General features: G+C 51.4%; 2 protein-coding genes and 1 long non-coding RNA gene across 7 annotated transcripts; all 3 read right to left on the minus strand.

Annotated features, from left to right (window-relative positions):
* Positions 1-1752: 1752 nt before the first annotated feature.
* PRMT1 (protein arginine methyltransferase 1) lies at positions 1753-12293 on the minus strand. 4 transcript variants are annotated; one of them, XM_081273421.1, is made up of 11 exons: positions 12142-12242; positions 9864-9917; positions 9211-9312; positions 8078-8233; positions 7871-7934; positions 5901-6043; positions 5242-5329; positions 5030-5145; positions 4050-4200; positions 3567-3688; positions 1753-2066 (listed from the first exon to the last, which is right to left on the minus strand). In XM_081273421.1, exons 1-11 carry the CDS (start codon positions 12175-12177, stop codon positions 1983-1985), a joined length of 1116 nt encoding a protein of 371 aa, XP_081129547.1. In that variant the 5' UTR covers positions 12178-12242; the 3' UTR covers positions 1753-1982. The 4 variants fall into 4 exon arrangements, with proteins under 4 accessions (XP_081129547.1, XP_081129548.1, XP_081129550.1 ...); XM_081273422.1 differs by lacking the exon at positions 9864-9917 and having other exon boundaries at positions 12142-12293; XM_081273424.1 differs by lacking the exons at positions 9864-9917; positions 12142-12242 and adding an exon at positions 9558-9638.
* Positions 2579-3559, minus strand: LOC308637185. The gene is made up of 2 exons (XR_014019581.1): positions 3311-3559; positions 2579-3084 (listed from the first exon to the last, which is right to left on the minus strand). It is a non-coding gene; the product is annotated as an uncharacterized lncRNA (long non-coding RNA).
* Positions 12294-15599: 3306 nt separating the features above from the next.
* On the minus strand, positions 15600-21688 carry BCL2L12 (BCL2 like 12). 2 transcript variants are annotated; one of them, XR_014019642.1, is made up of 8 exons: positions 21532-21688; positions 20835-20949; positions 20491-20633; positions 19344-19430; positions 19167-19258; positions 17591-17878; positions 16815-16921; positions 15600-15825 (listed from the first exon to the last, which is right to left on the minus strand). XR_014019642.1 is itself a non-coding variant. In XM_081274153.1 (7 exons), exons 2-7 carry the CDS (start codon positions 20939-20941, stop codon positions 15775-15777), a joined length of 768 nt encoding a protein of 255 aa, XP_081130279.1. In that variant the 5' UTR covers positions 20942-20949; positions 21532-21688; the 3' UTR covers positions 15600-15774. The 2 variants fall into 2 exon arrangements, 1 of the variants encoding a protein (XP_081130279.1); XM_081274153.1 differs by lacking the exon at positions 16815-16921.
* Positions 21689-21714: the final 26 nt, after the last annotated feature.

The following is a 21714-nucleotide window of genomic DNA, read 5'->3' on the forward strand; positions in this document are numbered from 1 at the left end:
AGAGAAGTGCTGAGGTCACCCCATAAGCTGGGCACTGTCCTGGCCCCCTTGCTGACGGCCTGGGTCCTGGGGATGAAGCAGGGCTCCTGCCTCGCGCCGGCGGCGCCCATAGCTATGGGGGTCCTGGGGCTTGCGGCCAGCCTTCCCTGAGGACTCCTTGGTGGAGGCAGAGCGCAGCCAGTATATAATCTCCGGCAGGCGGTGCGTCTGACATGTGCCCAGGGAGCAGAGGCGGCCGCGGTGCTGGGGTACCAGGTGCCAGAGCCGCCTGGGGAGGGAGCGTAGAAGAGCGGGCTCAAGCAGAACCCACTTCAGAAATGGTGTGCAGAGGGGCACCCACAACTCCGAGAGTAAGCGGGGCGCGCTTACAGATCGCCTACCCAGCCGGCGGAAGAGGAAAGCCGACTGGAAGAGGGTGCACACCCCTCGTGGTCTCCTTCCCTCCCGGTCCGGGATGCTACTGGCCTTTCTCACCTGCCTGCGGAGTCCCCTAGAGCAGAGGTGAGGAGCAACAGCATGAGGATGTGGGCGGTCATCGCGGTGGGGAGCAGGTCAGTCTGGTAAACTGGATTAAGCGGCGTGGAGGCCCCTTCCCGAGCGCCCACTGTAGAGTGTGAAATCAGGGCGGGTCCCCACTTCCCAGAGAAGACTAAAGCCAAGTGGCACCCCGCGCTAGAGGGGCAGGACTCCACCCGGACCCCTGAGTGTGCAGAGCCATGCTACGCCCCTTAGACCCTCTTAATACGCCAGGAAAGTGGGGCGGGGCAGCTGACACCTGCAAATAGTGACAGCGGCACGCAATTCCCGGAAAATGGAGGAGGCGAGTGGGAATTGACTTCACTCTCATCACTTTCAAGGAGCTGCCTAATGCACGCAGCGGAAGGATCCTAGAATCTGGGCGAAATTGCAGAGCAGAAGACCAGCAACGTGGGAAAAGAGGCGTCTGGCCCTGGCATAACCCGGGAAAAGGACTTAGGTGTTAACTGGGGCCGTATCTGCAGGTCTGGGGCACCTGCTGCACCTAAGCACGTGTAGCCAGGGCGGTAGAAATTGCTAAAATGCCCTGGTCATCCAGGTGGGGTGGACAGCAGGGGTGGGGAGAGCGATTCTGAATGACATGCAGTGGAAGGGCTGGTGTAGAGTCCACGACCACAGTGAGGCAAAATGGGGAGCTATGAGAAGGAAGTTCCATCTCTGTCAAGTGGGTAAGTCCTGCTGGTGACGTCGTGGAGAGTAACTCCCCAAACCCAAGCTCCAAGCAGAGTTGGTGAAGGAAGAAGGGGCACATCCCCTGCCAAGGAACACCCCCCCCCCGCCCTCTTGACTCAGTTTACCCGGGTGGAGAAGGCTGGGCCCACTTGTTTCCAGTCAACCCTGCCAGGCCTGGCCTTGGAGGGTCCTGGACAGGAAAAAACAGCCCGGAGTGACAATGTGGTGCTGAGAGGGTGGGGCAGGGTTCTGGGAAGCCTAAGGGCCCAGCTGTGCTGGGAATCCAACCCCACCCTCAGCCCAGCAAAACTAGAACAGAAGCCCTGCCCAGTGCCAGCCCCAAGAGACAACAGAGAAGAGTTGGGACACAGACCCTAGGAGAACTCTGGAGGGCAGAGAGCCCAAGAGACAGAAGCTTCTAGCCTATAGACAAGAGGATGGGGGCAGAGTCCCAGGCATCAAATCTCCCTCCTCTCAGCTGCTCAGGCTTCCACCTCAGCACCTGTGAAGAGAACCCCAACCCACTCTGCCCAGGACACCACACCAGGTCCCAGCTGAGGATTTATTGGCGTAAATGCAACCATATAAAAACATAAGTTATGAAAAAACACAGTCACGATGTGCCCTCCCCATCCCCCCAGCCCAGGCCCCTAAAACCCCCTTCTGCAGGAGGGAGGGAGAGAAGGGGGACCCCAAAACCGCCTAAGAACGCCGCAGCCCCTGGGCCTGTGCAGGGCCGGCCCGGCGAGGGCAGGAGAAAGCCGAGTGTCGCCTCAGCGCATCCGGTAGTCGGTGGAGCAGGACAGCTCACACAGCTGTCCTTTGAAGTCCAGGTCAATGGTGAAGTCCAGGTCACGCTGTGGGGAGAGGGAGGCTGTGAGGGGCAGGGCAGGTAGAGCCCAACTATGAGGTGCAGGATGCAGACCTGGCACATTCCTGTCCCCAGTCCTCAGCAGGCTGCCTTGTGTACCCTCCCTATGGGATCCTTTTAGCCCACTTCCATGCAGGTGACTCCAACTGAGTCCCAGCTCCAACATGTGTCCCAACTCAAGTGACAGTTCCACATGACATCTCCAAGCCCACAAAGTTCCCAGTCAAATCTGCCAGAGCTTAGAAACTGCAGGTCACCTGAATCACACTTTCTCCCACCCATCCAATCCCATCAGCAAGTTATTTTTTCCTTTTTAATAAGGAGAATTTGGGGCTGGAGATGTGGCTCCAGCGGTAGCGCGCTCGCCTGGCATGCGTGCGGCCTGGGTTCGATCCTCAGCACCACATACAAAAGAAAAGATGTTATGTCCGCTGAGAACTGGAAAATAAATATTAAAAAATTCTCTCTCTCTCTCTCATTCTCCCTCTTTCTTTAAAAAAAAAAAAAAAATTCTTTAAAAGCCTCCAGAGAGGCTGGGATTACAGGCATCCGCCATTGCACCAGGCCCTCCAGAAAACCTGATGGTTCCAACCACTGCCACCACTTTCCCTTCCCCCAAGCTTCCTGGAAGGCCCCACCCACCCCCAGCTGGCATGTCTGGCATGTCTGGGACAAAGTCACCAATGGTCCAAATGACTCTTTGTGTATCCATCACTTTAATCTTGGTTCTCCATCTGGGCACCACTGCAATTTAGGGCCAGATTTGTTGTGAGGACTGTCCCAAATACTGTGGGATTCTCAGCTACATCCCTGGTCTCTACCCATGAGATGCCAGTAGCACTTCTCTAGTGACAACCAAAACTGTCTTCACACTGTGACATGTATCTTCTGGGGGATGAAGGGCAGCACCTAACCTCCCCAGGGAGCATGGCTGTTTTACATTATTGACTTACAAAGTGGTGTGACCTTGGACTGCTCCCAGATCACTGTCACTACCATAGGAGCTCCCAGCCTCATGCACTATAGCCCTGGATGGACACATCCAGCCCTGACCACTCTTCCATCTCCAAATTCTAGAACCTTCATCCTCCCACCCACTTGGCATCTTCCAGCTTCAGAATGGCCATGCTGGGCCTCCCAATGGTGCCCTACACCTGTCTCCAGCCCCAAGTCTCAGCTGATGGCTCCATCTTGCCATACGCTCAGAAGGAAAAAGGGAGAAAGAAAAACCCCAAATCTTCTCTCTTGTACCCCACACCCCAATGGTGACCACTGGACAGCAAGCCCTGGCAGCTCTACCTCAGGTCACCTTGACCCCACACCCAGCTTGACAGAGGCCACCTCCATCTGGGGTATACAATATCAATCTCTCCCTTTTCAAGAACGGGGCCTCAACCTGATCAAGGCTCGGTCACCAGGACCTGGCTTTATAGAGACGGGCTCAGGGGCATAGGGACCCACCCCCAGCAGCTCCCGCAAGCCTCACATTGTTCTTGGCATTGGGCCTCATGCCAATGGTGCCGAAGATCTCCTCGCCCGTCTTCACTGTAAGGTAGTCCTCCATGTAGAACACCGTCTGCTTCCAGTGCGTATACGGGGACTCAGGGCCTGGGGGCGGAGGTGGGTCAGCTACATGTGGCCAACCTTGGCCTGCTGCCTGTTCCCATCCTGGAGCCTTGGCCTCTGCTTGAACACGCACCCCGTGACAGAAAACTGCATGCTGACTGGTCAGCACTGGCCAGGAACCACTTTATCCCCACCAAACCTTGAACACATGGACTGTTGTCTGTATTTTGTGGATAAGGAAAGGGGGACACAACACCCAGGTCACTCCTAAGCCACATGGCCACTGGGTGGCAGAGCCAGCATTGGAATGGGGGCTAAGGGTTCCCTCTGCACACTTCTATCAACATAAACCTCAAGGCTGGCTGGGGACCACCCGCCTGCCCCCGCCACCATGGGCTCTCACTAGTGGAGAAGCCGGTCCTCTTGTGGCAGCGGGTGAACTCGATGTTGAAGTAGGCCACCAGGGCGTGCACATAGTCGTTCCGCTTCACTTGCAGGCAGAAGGGGGAGGTGAAGGTCAGGTCTTCCACCTTCACAGTGTAGATGTCCACCTCCTGTGTGATAGGCCCTGTGAGCTCCAGCCTGCTCAGCGCCATGCCCCTGGGACTGCGCCTTGGGATCCTTTTAGCCCCCACTGATCTTCCTAGGTAGACTCTGGTCTGGGTGCACTTATTGCTCATCCTGCCTGTTCCTGTTCCCACCATCCAGTCCAGCAGCCAAACACAAAACTTTGGAGCATCTGTCAGATTCCTCGCCCCTGTCTCTCCCACATCCAGACTCCAACTCTGCCCATAACCCACACATCCCCTTGACACTACCTGCCCAGACGCCGCCACCCCTCAGCTGTGGCAGCCTCCTTACTGGCCCACTGCTTTTGCCCTCACTCTGCCACGGCCAATACAACCCTTTGAAGACAGTGACCATCTAATCACATCAAACCCCTGCTTAGGACACTCTGAGAGTCCCATTGTTCTCAGGGGCTGGCTGGTGGGGTCCCTGCCTCGATCCTTTAATAAGCATCCTCCTAGTCTACGTCAGCCCCTCCTGCCACTGGCTCTGCCTGCATCATGTCCAGTGCAATCCTGGTATTTCCTCTCTGGTTCACTGTGCGGTCTCAGCTCACTCATGGCCCTGAGCTTCCTGTGTTCCCCATGTGCTGTGTTCTAGCTGCCTAGGGAGGGACGGCCCGCAATGCAGTGCTGTTTGAGGCCCCCGGCATCTGCCTGGCTCACAGCAGGGCTCAAAAATTTATAACAGATGAAGTGGCTTCTCTGAGCCTCTAGCACCACCTTGGTGGACAGGTCAGACAGGCTCAGAGATCCCAGGCTGATGGTCAGGTGATGGCCCCTTCTTTGGTTTCAACACCGGGAGACACCCCCCTACCTTTATGAGGCAGGCATTAGTGACCAGCTGCTTAGGGTCCACCACATCCACTAGGGGCTCCTTGATGGCTACATCTTTGATGCAGGACATGTCAAAGCCATACACGTTCTCCCACCCTGGGGAGGCAGGTGGGGAAAAAGGGTGAGCATGCGGAAGCCCAGGCCCTAGGCCTCACCCCACCCACCCCACCAGCTCCTTGGCCCCGAGCTCACAGTGGATCTTGTAGTCTTTGTACTGTCGGTCCTCGATGGCTGTCACATATAATGTGGCCCGGTCTGGGAAGATGAGACCATCAGGAGCCTGCAGAGGGGTGGAGTAAACATGAAGGGTGGGGGCTGTGCGTTGCCCCAGACCCTCCTCTTTTAGTGTCTCCGCCCACCCTGTGCTCCCACCCTGCTCTGAGCCTGTCACCTCCCACCTGGAGTCCTCAGTTGCCCTTACTGCCACCCTCATCCCGAGGTTATTCCGATAGGGTCATAAGAGGGTGCCCAGAGCACCCAAGCGATCCTCAGAACCCTCCCAGACCCTCCAAGAGGAAAAGCAAACTCTCATGGGGACCCAAAAAGGCTCTGTAAGATACGTACCACCCTCCCATCCCTCTCCTCCAATCTCACCTTCTTCTGCTCTCTGCTCCTCTCCTGCTTTGCCTGGGATCACCCTATTCCTTTGCCCTGCCATGGTTTCTTCTGAGTACTAACTTTGTCCTGATGCTCTTTCCTCCCTGTCATTGTCACACTATTTTGTGCTTTCCAACACATATGCAATCAACCCTTGTATGCAATCCTCTATTGGAAAGACTTGCGTGGTTTGGATTTTCTCCCTGGACACCAGCCTGTAGGACCTGCATCACCCTGCCCCCCCTAGGCCTCACCAGCCACTTGTCACGGGCGTAGAGCACTGTGTTGAGCATGGACTCGTAGAAGAGGCAATAGCCCATCCACTCGCTAATGATGATGTCCACCTTTTCCACAGGCAACTCCACCTCTTCCACCTTCCCCTTGATGATGGTTACCACTGCAGGGTAAAGAGGTGACCACAATAAACCCCAGGGAGACCAGCCCATGCCCCTCCCCCCAGAGGTCTAGAGCCTGGGACCCCACTGGGGCAGCCCTTGCCTTCAAGACAAAGGGCTGGGGGCTAGCTTGGGAAATCTTCAAAAACCTTAGCAGAACCACAGCATCTTAACTATATTCAAATTCATATATTACTCTGAATTTTTTTGTTCTTTTATTTTGCATTGCCGAATCCAGGCCCTTGCACATACTAAATAAATACTCTACCACTGAGTTACAACTCAAACACTCTGGACATTTTTGAGGCAGGAATAAAAATTTTATATGGCCTGGGTATCAAGTAAGGAATCAGTGGGGACTTGCCTTACATGGAAGAATACTTACAAGCTGAGTGATAGGCACTTTATGGGTGCATTACAATAGTCTCTTAACCCCTCACCCCAAAAACCCAAGAGCTGTGATGTAGCTCATGGCAGAATGCTTGCCTAGCATGTGCCAACCCTGGGTTCAATCTCCAATACTACAAAAACAAACAAAACAAAACCACCCATCACTCCAGTTCCCAGAAGGCTACACATCTGGAAAACCTACCATCTTCTCATGTCCCCACCCCGTGTCTCTGCTGGTAGGAACGCCAAGGCATTTGGCAGTGTCAATCCAACACACTAACTCATATTTTAACCCAAGAATTCTACTTTTATAAACTGATTCCCCACAAACACTAGTTTGGGTGTGAAACAACAGTATGTGCTGAGGGGCAAAAAATGTTCAGAGAGGCTTAAATGCCCATAAGAGACTGATTAAAAAAAACTGAGGGGGCTGGGATTGTGGCTCAGCAGTAGAGCACACTCGCCTAGCACGGGCGGAACCCGGGTTTGATCCTCAACACCACATAAAAATAAAGGTATTGTGTTGTGTCCATCTACACCTAAAAAATAAATATAAAAAAAACCCCACAACAACAACAACTGAGATACATGTGGATAAGAGTAGCTGTCATAAAGAAATGCTCAACAACCTGTTAAACTACACAATAAGCAGGAAAAACACACACACAAAACCCCAAAAAGGAACAGACTTGTATGAAATGCTATTTGTGGCCAGGAATGGTGGTATGTGCTGTCATCCCAGTTACTTGGAAGGCTGAGGCAGAAAGATTTGAAGTTTAAGGCCGGCCTCAGCAAGACCCTATCTCAAAATAAATAAAAAGGGCTGGTGTGTAGCTCAGTGGTAAAACACTCCTGAGTTTAATTCCCAGTACTGGAGTGGGAAATGCTATTTGTGTAAAAACTATGCAGGTAAATGCAAAAGCATTTATATGAATGTCTGCTTATAAGTGTAGAGTTCTCTGGAAGGAAGTATTAATAAACTCAGAGACAACTGAGGGGCACAAGGGAGACTTTTCACCGTGGGCCCCATGACTCTATTTAGAAATCACTTTCTGCCCTAATTTTAAGAATGAAGTGCTAGAGCCAGACAAAGAGTGCAGCAACTTGGGAGGCTGAAGCAGGAGGAATCCTAGTTCAAGGCCAGCCTCAGCAACTTAGCTAGACTCTGTCTCAAAAATATAAAAAGGGCTGGGATGTGGTTCAGTGGTAAACTGCCTCTGGGTTTGTTCCTCAGTATTCCCCAACCCCAAACAAATAAAAAACAAAAAAATAACAAACTCAAGAATGAAGCCTCAACCTTGCAACTTTGAAACAGATTCTCAGGCTGCTGGCAGCCAAGAAAACCACAGGTAAGAAACAGCCACTTCTTTCCTGAGGGCCATGGGGAAGCTGAAATCTCCCACTCCATCCCCACAAACCCATTCTCTTCCTGGGCTCACCATGGTCTAACTTGTTGGCTTTGACGATCTTCACAGCATAATCAGAGATACTGGAACACTCGATCTGAAGGCCCAGGAAGAAGGGAGGGTGAGACCCCCCCAGTCCCATCCTTGGTCCCCATCCCCCTCCATCCAGTCCCTGAACTCCCATGGGCCCCCTCTCCAACCCCCCAGGCCCAGACCCACCCAGTGACCTAGAAGACTCACCCCAATGACCTTTCGGGCTCCGGCTTTGGCAGCAAACATGCAGAGGATTCCTGTGCCCGAGCCCACATCCAGGACCACTTTGTCCTTAAAGAGATGCCGGTTGTGAAACATGGAGTTTCGGTATGTGAGGGTGCGTACCTCATCCTTCAGCATCTCCTGGGGATGGGGGATACAAAGTTGTTAAGCGGTCCACACCCACAGTTGGAAAACAGTGCCCTGGCCTCCAACACACTGACAAGTACACAGGACCAGACCTTAGACCTCCTGAAGAAATCATTTCCCTTCTATGCACCTGTTTCTCTACTTGTAAAATCAGATATAATGGAGAAACTCCCAGATTCTAGCATTGTCACCTAAGCCCCAGTGATCCAAAGCTTTGAAAATTCCTCAGTAGGGCTGGGGTTGTGGCTCAGTGGTAGAGCGCTCACCTAGCATGTGTGAGGCCTTGGGTTTGATCCTCAGCACCACATAAAAATGAAATCAAGATACTGGATGTCCAGCTACACCTAAAATAAATATATAATTCCTCAGTAAAACTGTATGCTTAAAAAGCAATAATTTTATGTTAAGTATATTTTAGTACAATTTTACTTATTTTTTGCAGTGCTGGGTATGGAACCCAGGGCCTCATACATGCTAGGGAAGCACTCTACCACCGAACTATACACTTAGTCCCCAACTATAAATTTTACAAAAGGCTGCAGAAGGGAATGGGCATTCGTTAGAATGCCACCTCAGCTGTATTTGAGAACTTCGGTCTCAAAGGAAAGGGACTAGAAACCGGCAGGGTAGGAGCAGTTGGGGCACAGCTCCACTGCTAGTCACTAGAGGGCGGCAGAGGCCCTGACCTCCAGCTGAGGTCTCCATACGCATGCGCATTCCCATCCCAGCTGCTGGAAAGCGGCCTGCAGAGAGCCTGGCTAACCTAGGTCTCCAAGGCAACGGATGGGTCGGGATGGGCGAGGCGACCCGTGTTGTGGGCCGACTGCTGTTGTGGGCCTTGCAGGCACAGTAGAGAGGTAGAGGGATGGCAGGATGCCAAGGGTGGGAGTGTGCATGCATGAAAAATTAACTTCTACCCCTCCCCAAAATCCCCTAAAGATTCATCAGCCTTAGGAGCAGTCCACACTCACCTCATGGATGCCAAAGTGGGCGTATGAGTCAAAGTAGTAGTCTTTGGACGTCATATCCTCAGCATTGGGCTTCTCACTGCTTTCTGCCTGACCACAGGAAACCTGGGAGAGGGCAGATAGGAGCATGGGTTAAATCTGGGCTCACCACAGCCTCTTAAACCTCTGGGTCCCTGCTTTTCCCAGAAGAGTAATATAGAATCCCCAGTCATACCAGGACAACCCTACAGCCCCCGCCTGCCATTTTTCCTCCCCAGGAATCCCCAAACCTAACAACCCCATTTTCCACTTCTAGGACCCACCCCAGAGCACCATCCAGGGGAGTACCCCAATACCTCAGCCACGCCTACCATCTCTCCAGACTCTCTGCCCCTGTTTCTAGCTCAGCCCACAGCTGGGGAGGGGAAGGGAAGGCAGAACTGGGGCAGACACAGGGAAGGGCAAAGGGGGACTGGAGACGGAGTTAAGGAAGTAGCCACAGTATTGGGGGGGCCAGCTGGGAAGCACCTGGAGGGGTTTGTACTAAGTGTTTTGTGGGCATGGAATAAATTGGTTTGAAGCAAGAGGGATCACAGTTAGACCTCTGGGAAGGGCCAGACGTGTGACAAGATATATTTATGTGGAGGTGGGAAAGGGTCTCACAAAAGGATATTTACTTCTTCAAGAGGCGGCTGGAGGCTCATCCCATTAGCCAAGGTGGCTACAAAATTCTAGGAGAGAGTAACAGGGAGAAAGGATTAGCTACTGGGAGTGGCTGGGAGAGGGCCGGGCCAGGGGACCAGGCTCTTTAGGGAAGTGGGTTTCCTGCAATTTTGCTTTTCCTTCATGGGGAGTGGTGGCAGAGGGAGCAAGCTAAGAGGCAGGACTGTATTCAGGAAGGGATGGGAGAGATGGAAGGAGAAGTAAGGGGGTCTCCTATCCCAGCTGTGGCTGGAGAGATGGCGGCCCACCCCCATGTTGCCCCTCTCTGGCCAGGCAGCTGAACATGTACCCCACCATCCAGTCCAGAGGAACTGGCACAACCAGGCACATGGACACAGCCAGCTGTCGCTCCCCCCTCATCACCTAATCCCCCCAGATTAAGTGACACTTCCTGACACACACCCCCATCCTGGGTGCCAGGAATAGCTGGAGGGAGGGGTCTGGCAGGGAATGCACTCTGGGCCCCTGCCACCTCTGCAAACCAGTCTCTTATCTGAGAGTATTCCAGAAAAGAGGTGTGGTACTTAGGCACCCCCACCACAGCTGGTACCCCAGACTCTGGCTCCTGCCTTAGATTCTGGAGGCCTAAAGTAAGCCAGCCAACCTGTTTCCTCACTCATTACCCCCTCCTAGGAAGGCTGCATCCCAGGGAATGGGAAATGACAGGGCTCCAGAATGTGCCTTGGGAAATCAGAGCCCATCTCCTTCATTCACACACCCACTCCAGGCCCTGAAGTCAGGTGTGGGGCTAAGATTAAAAATCAATCTCTGAATATTTCCTGTATCCATATGGCCTCTAGACCCGTGGGGGTGGGGAGGACAACGAATGGGTGGGCACTCAAAGAGTGACCACCCCTGGGAGCTACCCCCATTGGCATGTGGCATGTATCTCAAGAACTGACCTCCCCATCCAGAGAATGCTACAAGGTAAGGGGTAGAAGGACAAAATCCCATTGGATTATGTCTTTTTGGATGTGACCACCAACTAAAACTTCAAGAAAGGCCAAGTCACCGGCCATGAACCTAGGAGCTCCAAGCCCCTTCTCCAATTCTCCCAAGGCAGTAAGAAGCCTATAAGAGTGGCTGCTAAGGGGATTTCTCCCTGGGGCCCATTTCTCAACACCACCAATATCACCGTCAGACAACCTACAACCGGGCCCAAGACAGATTGAAACACAATACTGGACCCTCCCCCATAGGGCTGCACAAGAAGCAAACCTCACTGGAAACCATTTCAGGTTTCAGGCTCAGGACCCCCACCGGATTTTGGAAGTGGGAGGTCCTACCCTCACAAAAGCCACAGGGAGAGAAAGGTCTCCAAGAGAAGGCAAAGCCTGCAGTCTATAACCCACCACAATTCCTTCCCTTCCTCTGCCCATCCGAGAGGGCTCCAAACAGAAGGTGGGCTTTGGGCCACGCCCCATGAAAAAGATGTCCCTCCCACATACTCAGAAATGGCCACAAGGGGGTGCAAGGCACTTATCGGGAAGAATCTCCACTGTCTAGATGCCCCACCACCACCCAAAGGGAGGTCACAGGGGCATGCCCCATCCCCCCCAGCTCCTAGAGCCCCAGAATGGGGAGAATCCAGGAAAAGAAAAGGGGAGGGGCGGGGGACTAATTCTTCTTCCTTCCATCCCACAGCAGGGTACATGAAACATGGACCGATGCCCCAGCAGAAGCCCCCAGACCCAGGAAGGGGGTTTCGGAGGGTCGAGAAGCACTGCCTCTCCCAAGAGACTCCCTACGTCGTGAAGGGCCCCAGATAAATTCTGGTCCAAGGTGAGAGTCCGGTCCCTATGGGGGAGGACTGGGGACTTAAGATAGAGGGTCGCAGCCTCCTTCCCGCCCCCCCCTCGGGCGCCCCTCCCCCGGCCGGGGGCGGGGCCTTTGTCCTGCACGTGGAGCCCGCCGGGCCACCGGGATCGGCACACCCCCTCCCCACCCACCGCGCCGCGGCCACGTGGGGGCTCGGCCGGAAGCGCCCCCAGCCCTTCTCCACGTGGGAGGGGGAAGGATCCCCTAACTTCGGCAGGGTGCTGGAAGCCCCTGAGACCTAAGAAACCCCCTACCTCAAACGATATCCCCGAATCTAGGGCATGCGGCGCCCCCTCAGTAAGGTTGGAGACCTTCAGTCCCAATTCGCCGATTCAGGGCCCCTTCCCCACAACGGAGGCATAAAACACCGACCCCAAACCTTCTCCCGCCCCCAGCGATACTCCAGGCACTCACCTCCATGATGCAGTTCGCGGCCTCGGCTGCCGCCATCTTCACCCGCAACTACTCCTCCTCCGGCCGCCGAGACCCCCCCCTTTCTCCTCACTCCCCCGGGACCGCCTTATACCGGAGGGTCCACGGCCCGCCCACCGCAACCCCGCCAGAAAGTCTCATTGGTAATGGAGGCGGCTCATCTGAAAATGCCGCCTAGCAATTCGTTGAAGAAGATGCCCATCAAAGGTCAGGGGCCCACCCAGCTCAGCGTTCACAGCCCCGCCCCCTGAAGAGGACTGGGATGGGCAAAACTACCTGTCTATTTCAAGAAGCCCTTCTGGTGGTTGGGCAAAGATAACCAGAAACTCCCGCCCCTTCTCCCTGCAGCACCGCCTCAAAGCTTCCCAGCGGGCTCCGCGCTGAGCGGACGTCTGGAAACAGAACTGTCCGTAGCCAAAACGACCCGCCTCTTGAGCACTGCTATTGGTTTACGAAAAGGTGACGTTAGGAAGTCTTTGACCAGCCCTCCCCTAGCTGCTGGCCTCAAGAAGAACATGGCAATTGGTTCACCAGGAGAGAAGAGAGGTCTTTAGGCACCAGCAATTGGCTCAAAGAAACTGTCACTCATCGTCCATTTGGCGGATCCTCGCCGTCCAGGGAGAACAAGGGCCTTGTGCACATTCACCTAGGGGGAAAAACTGAAGTACTGAAAGGCCAAAAGCGAAGGAGGCCTTGTCAGGTGCCCCAAAACATTTCGGGAACGGGAATAAGACGTCAATGCAATTAAACCCAAGCCCACCGCTTACCTTCCAAGTTTTAAAAACCCATCACCTCCTCTCTAGCCGCTTGGCCTTTGCCTAGACCCTCCCCTTGCAGGGAACACCCACCTCCCTTTGTCTGGTCAATTCCTATACCTCTGAGTACAGTTCAGACCCCCACTTCTCCGGGAAGCTTTTCTCGATGCGCAGAAAAAAGTGCTAGTTGAATGAAAACGACTTAAAAGGCTGACTTCGTGAACCCTGCCTCTCACGCCTCCTTATGCACCAGTGTCCCGAGTTCAAACTTTTGTCCAGTTCCAGAATGAGCCCTTTTTGTTGAGCTAGGCCTCTGCACAGGCTATACTCCCTGGCATGCTTCCTTCCTGGAAAACTCCTAGCACAGATTTCCAATATGACTTTGTTGTTACTGTTTGGTACCAAGGATTGAACCCAGAGGCGCATAACCACTGAGCCACAACCCCAGTCCTTATTATTTTTTGTTTTTGAGACAGAGCTTCGCTGAGTTGCTTAGGGTCTCATTAAATTGCCTAGGGCTTCCGTAAATTGCCACAATTAATCTTTCAATCTGCAATTCTCCTGCCTCAGCCTCCTGAGTCACTGGGATTACAGGTGTGTGCCACCTACTCAGCTCAAAATGACTTCTTTAGTAGCTTTTTGACATCCCTCCACTGTTACTTCCCTCACAGCTTTTCTTCCCTGCCCCAAATCGGAACAACTCCACTTCCCTCCCAGTCACTTAGATCAGTGGGCTATTACTTCCTACAATCTCTCAGTTCCCAGCCCCGCCTCTCCTTCCCCTCTTGTATCACCAGGCTCCACCTGGCCTCTCTGCCTCTGGTCTCCCCCACCTAACTTCATGTCCCCAGAGCTGACACCACCCCTCCTTTTCTCAAGACCTTCTCGAGACTCCCAAGCACCCCCAGGTAAATTTTCATCCCTTTAGCTGGGTGTTTGCGGCCCCTTCCTCTTTTGGCTTCAAACATCCCCCAATCACTGCTGCCTTACTGATACCATCCCCGTTTTGTGGGACCACAGCACATACATATATCTGTACCAATATATAGGCCCCTTTTCTTTGGGAAACTAACTCTTGTCCTTCAAGACAAGCTCTGTTATCTAAGGTCAATAAATATGGCTCATGCCGAGAGTGCTTACTGGGTGCTGGACATTCTTCAAAGAGTTGAACTAACACATGTAATCACCCTCAGCAACCTACTGAGGCAGGTTTTATTATTCCATCCATTTCACAGATGAGGAAATAAGGCACAGAGAGGTAAAGTGACTTAGAACATAGCTGAAGTTGGGCCTGCTGGCACACACCTGCAATCCCAATGACTCAGGAGGCTGAGGCAGGAGAATGGTAAGTTTGGGCACAGCCTCAGCAATTTTCAAGACTCTCAGCAACTTAGTGAGACTCTGTCTCAAAATAAAAGGACTGGGGATGTAGCTCAGCCATGGAAGTATTGCTGGGTTGGGTTAAATTCCAAGTATCCCTCTACCCTAAAAAAGAGAATGAAGCTGAATATGGTGGGTGCATGGCCTATAATCCCACTTTTTCAGAAGTTCACAAATAGGAAGATCACAGGATCAAGGCCAGCTGAATGGGCAGCTCAGTGAGACCCTGCCTCAAGACAAAATAAAAACAAAAACAAAAAAGCTTTAGCAGGGCTGGGGTTGCAGCTCAGTGGTAGAGCGCTTGTGTAGCATATGTGAGGCACAGGGTTCAACCTTCAACACCAAATAAAAATAAATAACCTCATTATCACATCCATTCACTGTTAAAAATATTTAAAAAAAGCTTTAGCAAAATCAGCAACAAAAAGTAGAGAAATTGGAAAAACAGCACAATTAAACTGACAAGAAGGGCTAGGGGCATAGCTCAGTGGAAAAATATGTGCTTGGCATATGGTTTGATTGCTAGCACCACCTAAAAATAAAAATAAATAAATTGATCAAGGATGTTTGTTTCCAGTTTGAGAGTTGACACAAGAGCACCTCAGCTGGGAATGTGCACACCAGGCAACTCAAATTTTTTGCAGCCCTGTATAAGTATGCTCCTGGAGGACCACAAAAGCATTCTGTTAACTCTGGGATTACACATAAATTTTAGCAAGTAGGTAAATTTGCAAACACAGGAAACATCTGTGAATATCAAGAATCAACTGTATAGGATCTTCTTATGCACTCACAAACATTCTGTGAAGGGGGATATGGTCATAAAAAGGAGAGAAGCTGCTAGTGGCCAAATCAGTGAGGAGAAACCAGGAACAAGACTCAAAGGTAGAAGGAGAAAGATCAGAGGAGGGTGCCCTAGATGTTCTGTGTAACTTTCTTCTGGAACCAGCTGGAAAAACTCCATGACTGTCAATGCAGGACTGGCTGGAATAGATAAACTGTGCAATAAGAGAAAAAATGTAATTCACTGGAATCATATTTACAAATATCCTCAAATATGTTGCTTGTCCTGACAATAGGTTCCTATCAATGTTCTAAATAAATACTTTCTAGAAAGAATAAATGGGCTCTTTCCTCAATTTATGAACCACAGAGGTCTCTAAACCAAATGTCTCCTACTTAGAACTTTAGGGCTGTAGGGCTGAGGATGTAGCTAAGTGGAAGACTGCTTGCCTAGCATGAGTGAGGCTCATGGGAAAAAAAAGAAAAGAAAGAAACTTTAGTTCTTCAGTGAATGAACAGCCATTTGATACTTGTAAAAGTTTTTAATATGAAAAGTTTTCAAACAAATTCTTTTTGGTATAAACAGGTAAGGCAGCCACCACCCCCACAGCCCTGAGTGGAAGAAGAAAGCTTGAAAAAGCAAACGAAGAGGGTAGGGGCATGAGGTCCAATCTTGTAGCAGCTTTTGAGGAAGATCTCAGTCCAAGGGTAAGTTCAAGTCCACAGGTGAAACAGCTAGGATGCCCTCCTGGAGGGGAACAGTGGCAGAGTCCTGTGAGCAAGGAAGGTGGCCTCTACTCCCTAAAGCAGGCACATCAGCACAGTGAAATGATAGATAGGGGATGGCAAGGACCCAAAGGAGGGGGACATACACCCAGAAGAGGGTGGGCAGAATCCTGAGATTTTAATGATTAAGAGCTGTGGCTTTGTGCTGATCCCAATCGCCTGCATGAGGGACTTTTCCTACTGGCCCCATAAAACAGGATAATGACAAAACCCCATGAGGTTTTTGTGGGGTTTAAGTGGGATCATTCCTTTGAAATACTAGGTCTAATACATGACCGCACTCAAGCTTACCTGTTATTGATCCTGTGGAAAACAAACAAACAAACAAACCCAATTTTAAAAATAAGCAAACGTCATTGCTGATCTCAACACTTATATCCAGTGCCCTTGGAATCTGCCTGAGGTCTGAAAGACCTCTTACATGGACTTCTGATCATCCCCAACTCGTCCCTAAGCTTGCTGCCTGCCCCTCTGTTCACCTTCCCATCACGGAACTCACAAATCTCCAAGATAGTCCTACTGCACCTCAGGCCAGCATCTTTGGCCTAGTCCCCACATCCAGCCCATTAGCAAAACCTGTCAGCTCTCATCTCCTTGGGCTTCTTATTTCTCTCAGGTACCTATGGTCTGTCTCCCCATCAGCCAACAGAGGGAGCCGATTAACAAGGAAACCAGATTCCTGGCTCCACTGAGTCCGTGGATCTCTATGAGTCAAAATCCAAGTTCTCACAGTGACCACAGGCCAGGCAGGGTCTGGCTGTACCTCCTGCTCTCATCTCTTGCCGTCTCTCACTTGCCCACTCTGCTCTAGCCCTAAAGGCCTCCTGTCCGGGCTCCTGAAACACACCCGACTAGCTCTTGCCATTCTGGGAAGCAAACTGAGACTGGCAGTCCTTCTCCCACTGAATCACCATAGTGACCCACAAGACAAGTAACTGAGATGATGCTTACTGATCCAGGGGGCATACTGGTGCTCAAGCAGATGGGGACAGCTGACAAGATCACACTGCCAACATGCCAGACCCCAAACCCATTCTAAGACAGCACTGGAGATAAATCTGTGAGCAAATATAAGGTTAAGAGTCCTGGCCCTCTGAAACAGATATGTTAGAGAGAGAGGGGAAGACAACAGACAAAAATCTAGAAGAAAGTACATGCAAATCCATTCCAGTATGTGTTAAAGGTGCTGAGTGCTGTGGAAGGACAAGTCAAGACACAAAGGGGGAAGAAGACTAGGGATGAGGGGAGGTAGCTGTGATTTTAAATGCAGGTCATAGGGTGGGGATGTGGCTCAGTGGTACAGCACTTGCCTAGCATGCATGAGGCACTGTGTTCAACTTCCAGCCCACAAAAAATAAAATTAAATAAATAAAAAATGAATAAATAAATGAGAACTAAGACAGGCCTCACTGGGGATGATATGGGAGCACACTATTAGGAGCAGGAAAGCCAGGCAGGGGAGGGGTTCTCCAGGGAAGGGCATTCAGACAGGCACCACTGGAGAGACAGATGGTAACCACATAATCACACAACCGCATCAGTGGTTTAAGCCAGGCATAGCATCTGCGCTCATCACCACAGTGCCTGGTGTACAGAAGCTGCTCAAAAAACATTGTATGAAATAATGGTAGAGCTAGGAGCTGTGCAGTCTCAAGCAACCCAATATACCCTCCCCCATTACATTACAATTGGGTAAAGTTAAGCCCAGAGAGACTTTGGTGGCTCACCCATCCCCCTTGGGCCTGGATCCAGGGCGCGAAGCTGTGCACGTGCTCCACACTGAGTCCAGCCAGGGTGCCCCCAAGTCGAGCCACACGCCGGCTTAGCTCCATGGCCAGAGCCAGGCGAGCCAGGGGCTCCGGGGAAGGTGGCGGGGGCCCAGGGCATGGAAACGAGGGGCTTGTGCGGCTAGGGCAAGGGCTGCCCTCCCGGCTAGAGAAGAGCTCCACTAGGCGGGCGAAAGAGCCTGCAGACAGGCGGGCCAGCTTGCGGCGCAGGGCTGGGTCCGAGGCCAACTGTGGGATGCAGAAGGGAAGAGGCAGGGAAGGCCTTAGTGCATTCTACAGTTAGCCAACATGGGGCTGGGGCGGTGGTTTACTAATTTGGGCCAGTTCTAGATGCTAACACTAAGCTACAGCCCCATCCATCATATAAACCAATCATAAGCCAGATAATATGGTTTGGACCAAACTGCTCCCAAGAAGCAGATCAGAATCTAAGAATCTAAGCCACACCCTGCCTAGTTCTTAACAGCCAGTCAGAGTGAAGTCCTACTTTAGGGGTTTCCAGAAGGCTAACGTTTTAGTCACACCTCAGCAATCTTTCTCTAGAGTCCTGTGGGCCAGGCTATGGTCTACAAAAACTTCTCTCACCCTCTGCCATATAATTAATGTTACAGAACCATATAAATTGCCCAGGCTCTCAAGCCAATCAGATTCCAGGACACAATCACAAGCCACATCCCCTCCAGCTGTCCATTTCCCCCCACATTCTACACCATATTCCTACTGTACTGAATCAGATATTATTGTTATTATTGGTGGAGGTAGTAGCAGCAGTAGCAGCAGCACCACTCCCTCACCACCACTACCACCACCTCCACCACCAGGGATTAAACCAGCAGTGCTTAACCACTGAGCCAAATCTCTGGCTTTTTTTTTTTTCTTTAATTTTTAATTTTCAGATAGGTTCTGGCTAAGTTACTAAAGCTGGTTTTGAACATATGATCCTCTGTCTTCAACCTCCCAAGTTGCTGGGATTACAGGTGTCCACCACCATGCCCAGCTAAATCAGATTTTAGATTAATGTGCACATGCTCTTTCTCTTACTTCCCCAACCTGGCCCAAATCTCCTAGATGATGTTTCCTTGTTTTATTTGTTTCTTTTTTGGGGGGAGGGGGAGGGTAACAGGGGATTGAACCCTGAGGTGCTTAATCACTGAACCAACATCTCCAGTCCTTTTATTTTGAGACAGGGTTTCACAAGGGTACTTGAGCTTACTAAGTTGCTGAGGCTGGTCTCAAATTTGTGATTTTCCTGTTTTAGCATCCTGAAGCACTAGAATTGAGGAAGGTACCACTAAGCCTGGCTCTCCTGAATCATGTTTCTGATGGCCACATCCCCTGCATTTAGGCAATGCCTTTCTAACAGCCAATGAAAACCACTGTCATTCAACCCTTCCCCTGTCCCACTCTACCTGACCTGACCATCCAAAGAAAATGCAGATCTAACTTCTGATCCCAGTGTCCCATCATCCCACAACTCCTGTCCTTATTAAGGCACACACAAAAAAAGGCCTATCACCTTCTGGTTGATGACCTCTGCCTCTTCTTCCAGCAAGGTCACCAGCTTTCGCAGCAGGACTTCCTTCTCTGTGGTTGGCGGACCCTGTAACTCTGGGACAGAAGAGAATTCAATTCGGGGAAGAACCCTGGCTGTCCTCCCACCATCATCCTTCTCCAGGGCTTCTCTGTACCTCACCTGGGCTAGGGGGAGATCTCAGTTTCTCTTGGACCAGCTGTTCCAGCCGCTGGGCCACCAGGGCATAGAAGTCTGGAGTAGCTGGACCTGAAGTAAAAAGTCAATGACTCTGGAACTCCAGGACATTGGAAATTTATGGATTCTCTTCTTTTGACTACCTTGTCAGTTAGGAATGATTTCCTTCTTTTTGGGGAGGCAATGATGATTGAATTCAGGGGGCACTTTACCACTGAGCTACATCCCCAGTTCTTTTTTATTTATCTTGAGACAGGTTCTTGCTAAATTGCTGAGGGTCTTACTAAGTTGTTGAGGCTGACCTTGAAATTGCAATCCTTCTGCTTCAGCCTCCCAAGCTGCTAAGAATACAGGCATGCACCACTGTTCCAGGCTAATGATTTTTAACTTTATAATGGGGAAAAATGAGGCTCAGTGAGAAAACTTGATAATAGATGCCAAAATTCTTATACTTACTACTTTACCATGTCCTCCAACTGAACTTAGAATGTCAGACCTGCTCTAAACTTTGAAGATTACTCCATCCAAGGAAAGGACATATATGGCATTCTTGATATTATTACCCTATCCCTTCCCCAGTTCAGACATCATCAATTAATTACAACACTCATCTTCCTAGCTGCAAATTCCTATTCATGCTAGTACTCCCAGCTGCCATTACTAGTGTATCCAGGCTCACCTATGTAAAACAATCTATTGGTCACTCCTATTCAAGTCCAATGACCCCCTACCCCATTCTGACTCTGCCACTGGAAAAACTGAACAGCAGAGAGGAGAAATTACTTTTCCTAATCATACAACCTAATAGCCAGGAAGTTGTAATTGAAAACCAGGTCTCCTGCCTCTCTATTAAGGATATTTGTAGCTACAAAAGGAGCTTTCCTAGTAATCAGAGAAGGATGCATGGAAGGAGGATAATAACTAGCTAGAAAGGGACCAAAAGTTCCACTGAATTCACAAAAATACAGCTGGGAGTTGGGGGAGGACAGGATGGTTAGGGTTGGTACTAGAAATCCCACACACTTCCCTCTTAGTTGAGTAATCTCAAACTAGTACCTTATCCTATCTACACTTTAGGAACCAAGGCTTTTGGCTGTGTCTCTTTCACAGGTGATATGGGGCAATCTCTTACCAGGCTCTGAACCATAACAGGGGCGGAGGGGCAGAGAGCAAGGCCGGGGGGAATCAGAGGGAGCAGCTCCGCGCCTCAACGGACACGGAAGACATCTTCGAAGGCGACTCAGGAAGTCTGTTGGCTCCTCTTGGGCAGGGCTTCTAGGAAGGAGGACCTGAGAGAGTGATCCCAGAGATCTCCTGCAAGCAGGTCTCCTTTCTCCTACAAAGGACATCTCCTTGCAACCTCAGGAACAGGGAATAGAGCCAGACGTGAAGAGACAGGGCTGAGACCAGGCACAAGAGTTACAGAGGTCCTCAAACCAAATGCAGGCCCTGGGTAAGGACGGCAACTCCTCTTACCTGGGTGGGGTTGGGATGGGGGACCCAGAAGCCTCACCCCGCCTGAGGAAGGCAGCTAGAACCCTCAGCGTGTCCTCCCGGAGCCCCAGCTCCTCTGAGCCTGCCATGGAGGCACCTGTGTGAGAGAGAACTAGAGAGTGACTCAAGGTTCACCGGGAAGTGGAGGCTCAGACCCAAACTTCTAGTCTTAAATGAAAAGGAGGTCATGACTCATGAATCTCCAAAGGGAGGAGGGTGCTGGGGGTCTGGACTCCTGGGTCCTCTAGGAGAGTTGAGATCTTGGAGCCCCAGAGGGAGAAGAGGGATGAAGCCTGACTCTTTTACCCTGGGAAAGGAAGTGGCTGGGGGCCTAGATTCTTGGATCTAAGAAAGGAAGTGTCTAGGGACTTGGAATTCTGGAGCCCCGAAGAAAAAGGGGGTTTAGAGCTCTGACTCCTGTATACTGAATGAGGCATACACTAAGCTTCTGAAGCAATTGGAGGATCGGGTACTACCAATCCCAGCAGGCTTAGTAGCAAGCGTTCCGCGCTGTCCGCCGCACAGCCTGCTGGGAGTAGTAGTTCCAATTGCCCGAGGCTGGAATCTCGGGGACCCACAAGCACTTGGATGTCGGAGGAGAGAGACTGGCGCGTCCGCTCCTGAATCCCTGTCCGCTCCTCTTGCCTTCTCACCCCAGTCCTTGACAAACCCTGCTTACCTGGTTCCGGCCTCCAGCGGCCGTCGCCGTCCCCGTCCCCGTCCCCGCCCCCGCCTCCGAAGGGACGTTACACACAAACTTTTAGTAGTTCAACTTTCCCGCGCCTGCGCACTGAGTCGATTTGGTAACTGCCCCAACGTTGAAGGGGCGGGGCGCTGAATCTCCGCCTAATTTGCATATCGC

This window comes from Spermophilus citellus (assembly GCF_964194105.1).
Source record: "Spermophilus citellus genome assembly, chromosome: 18".
Taxonomy (NCBI): Eukaryota; Metazoa; Chordata; class Mammalia; order Rodentia; family Sciuridae; genus Spermophilus; species Spermophilus citellus.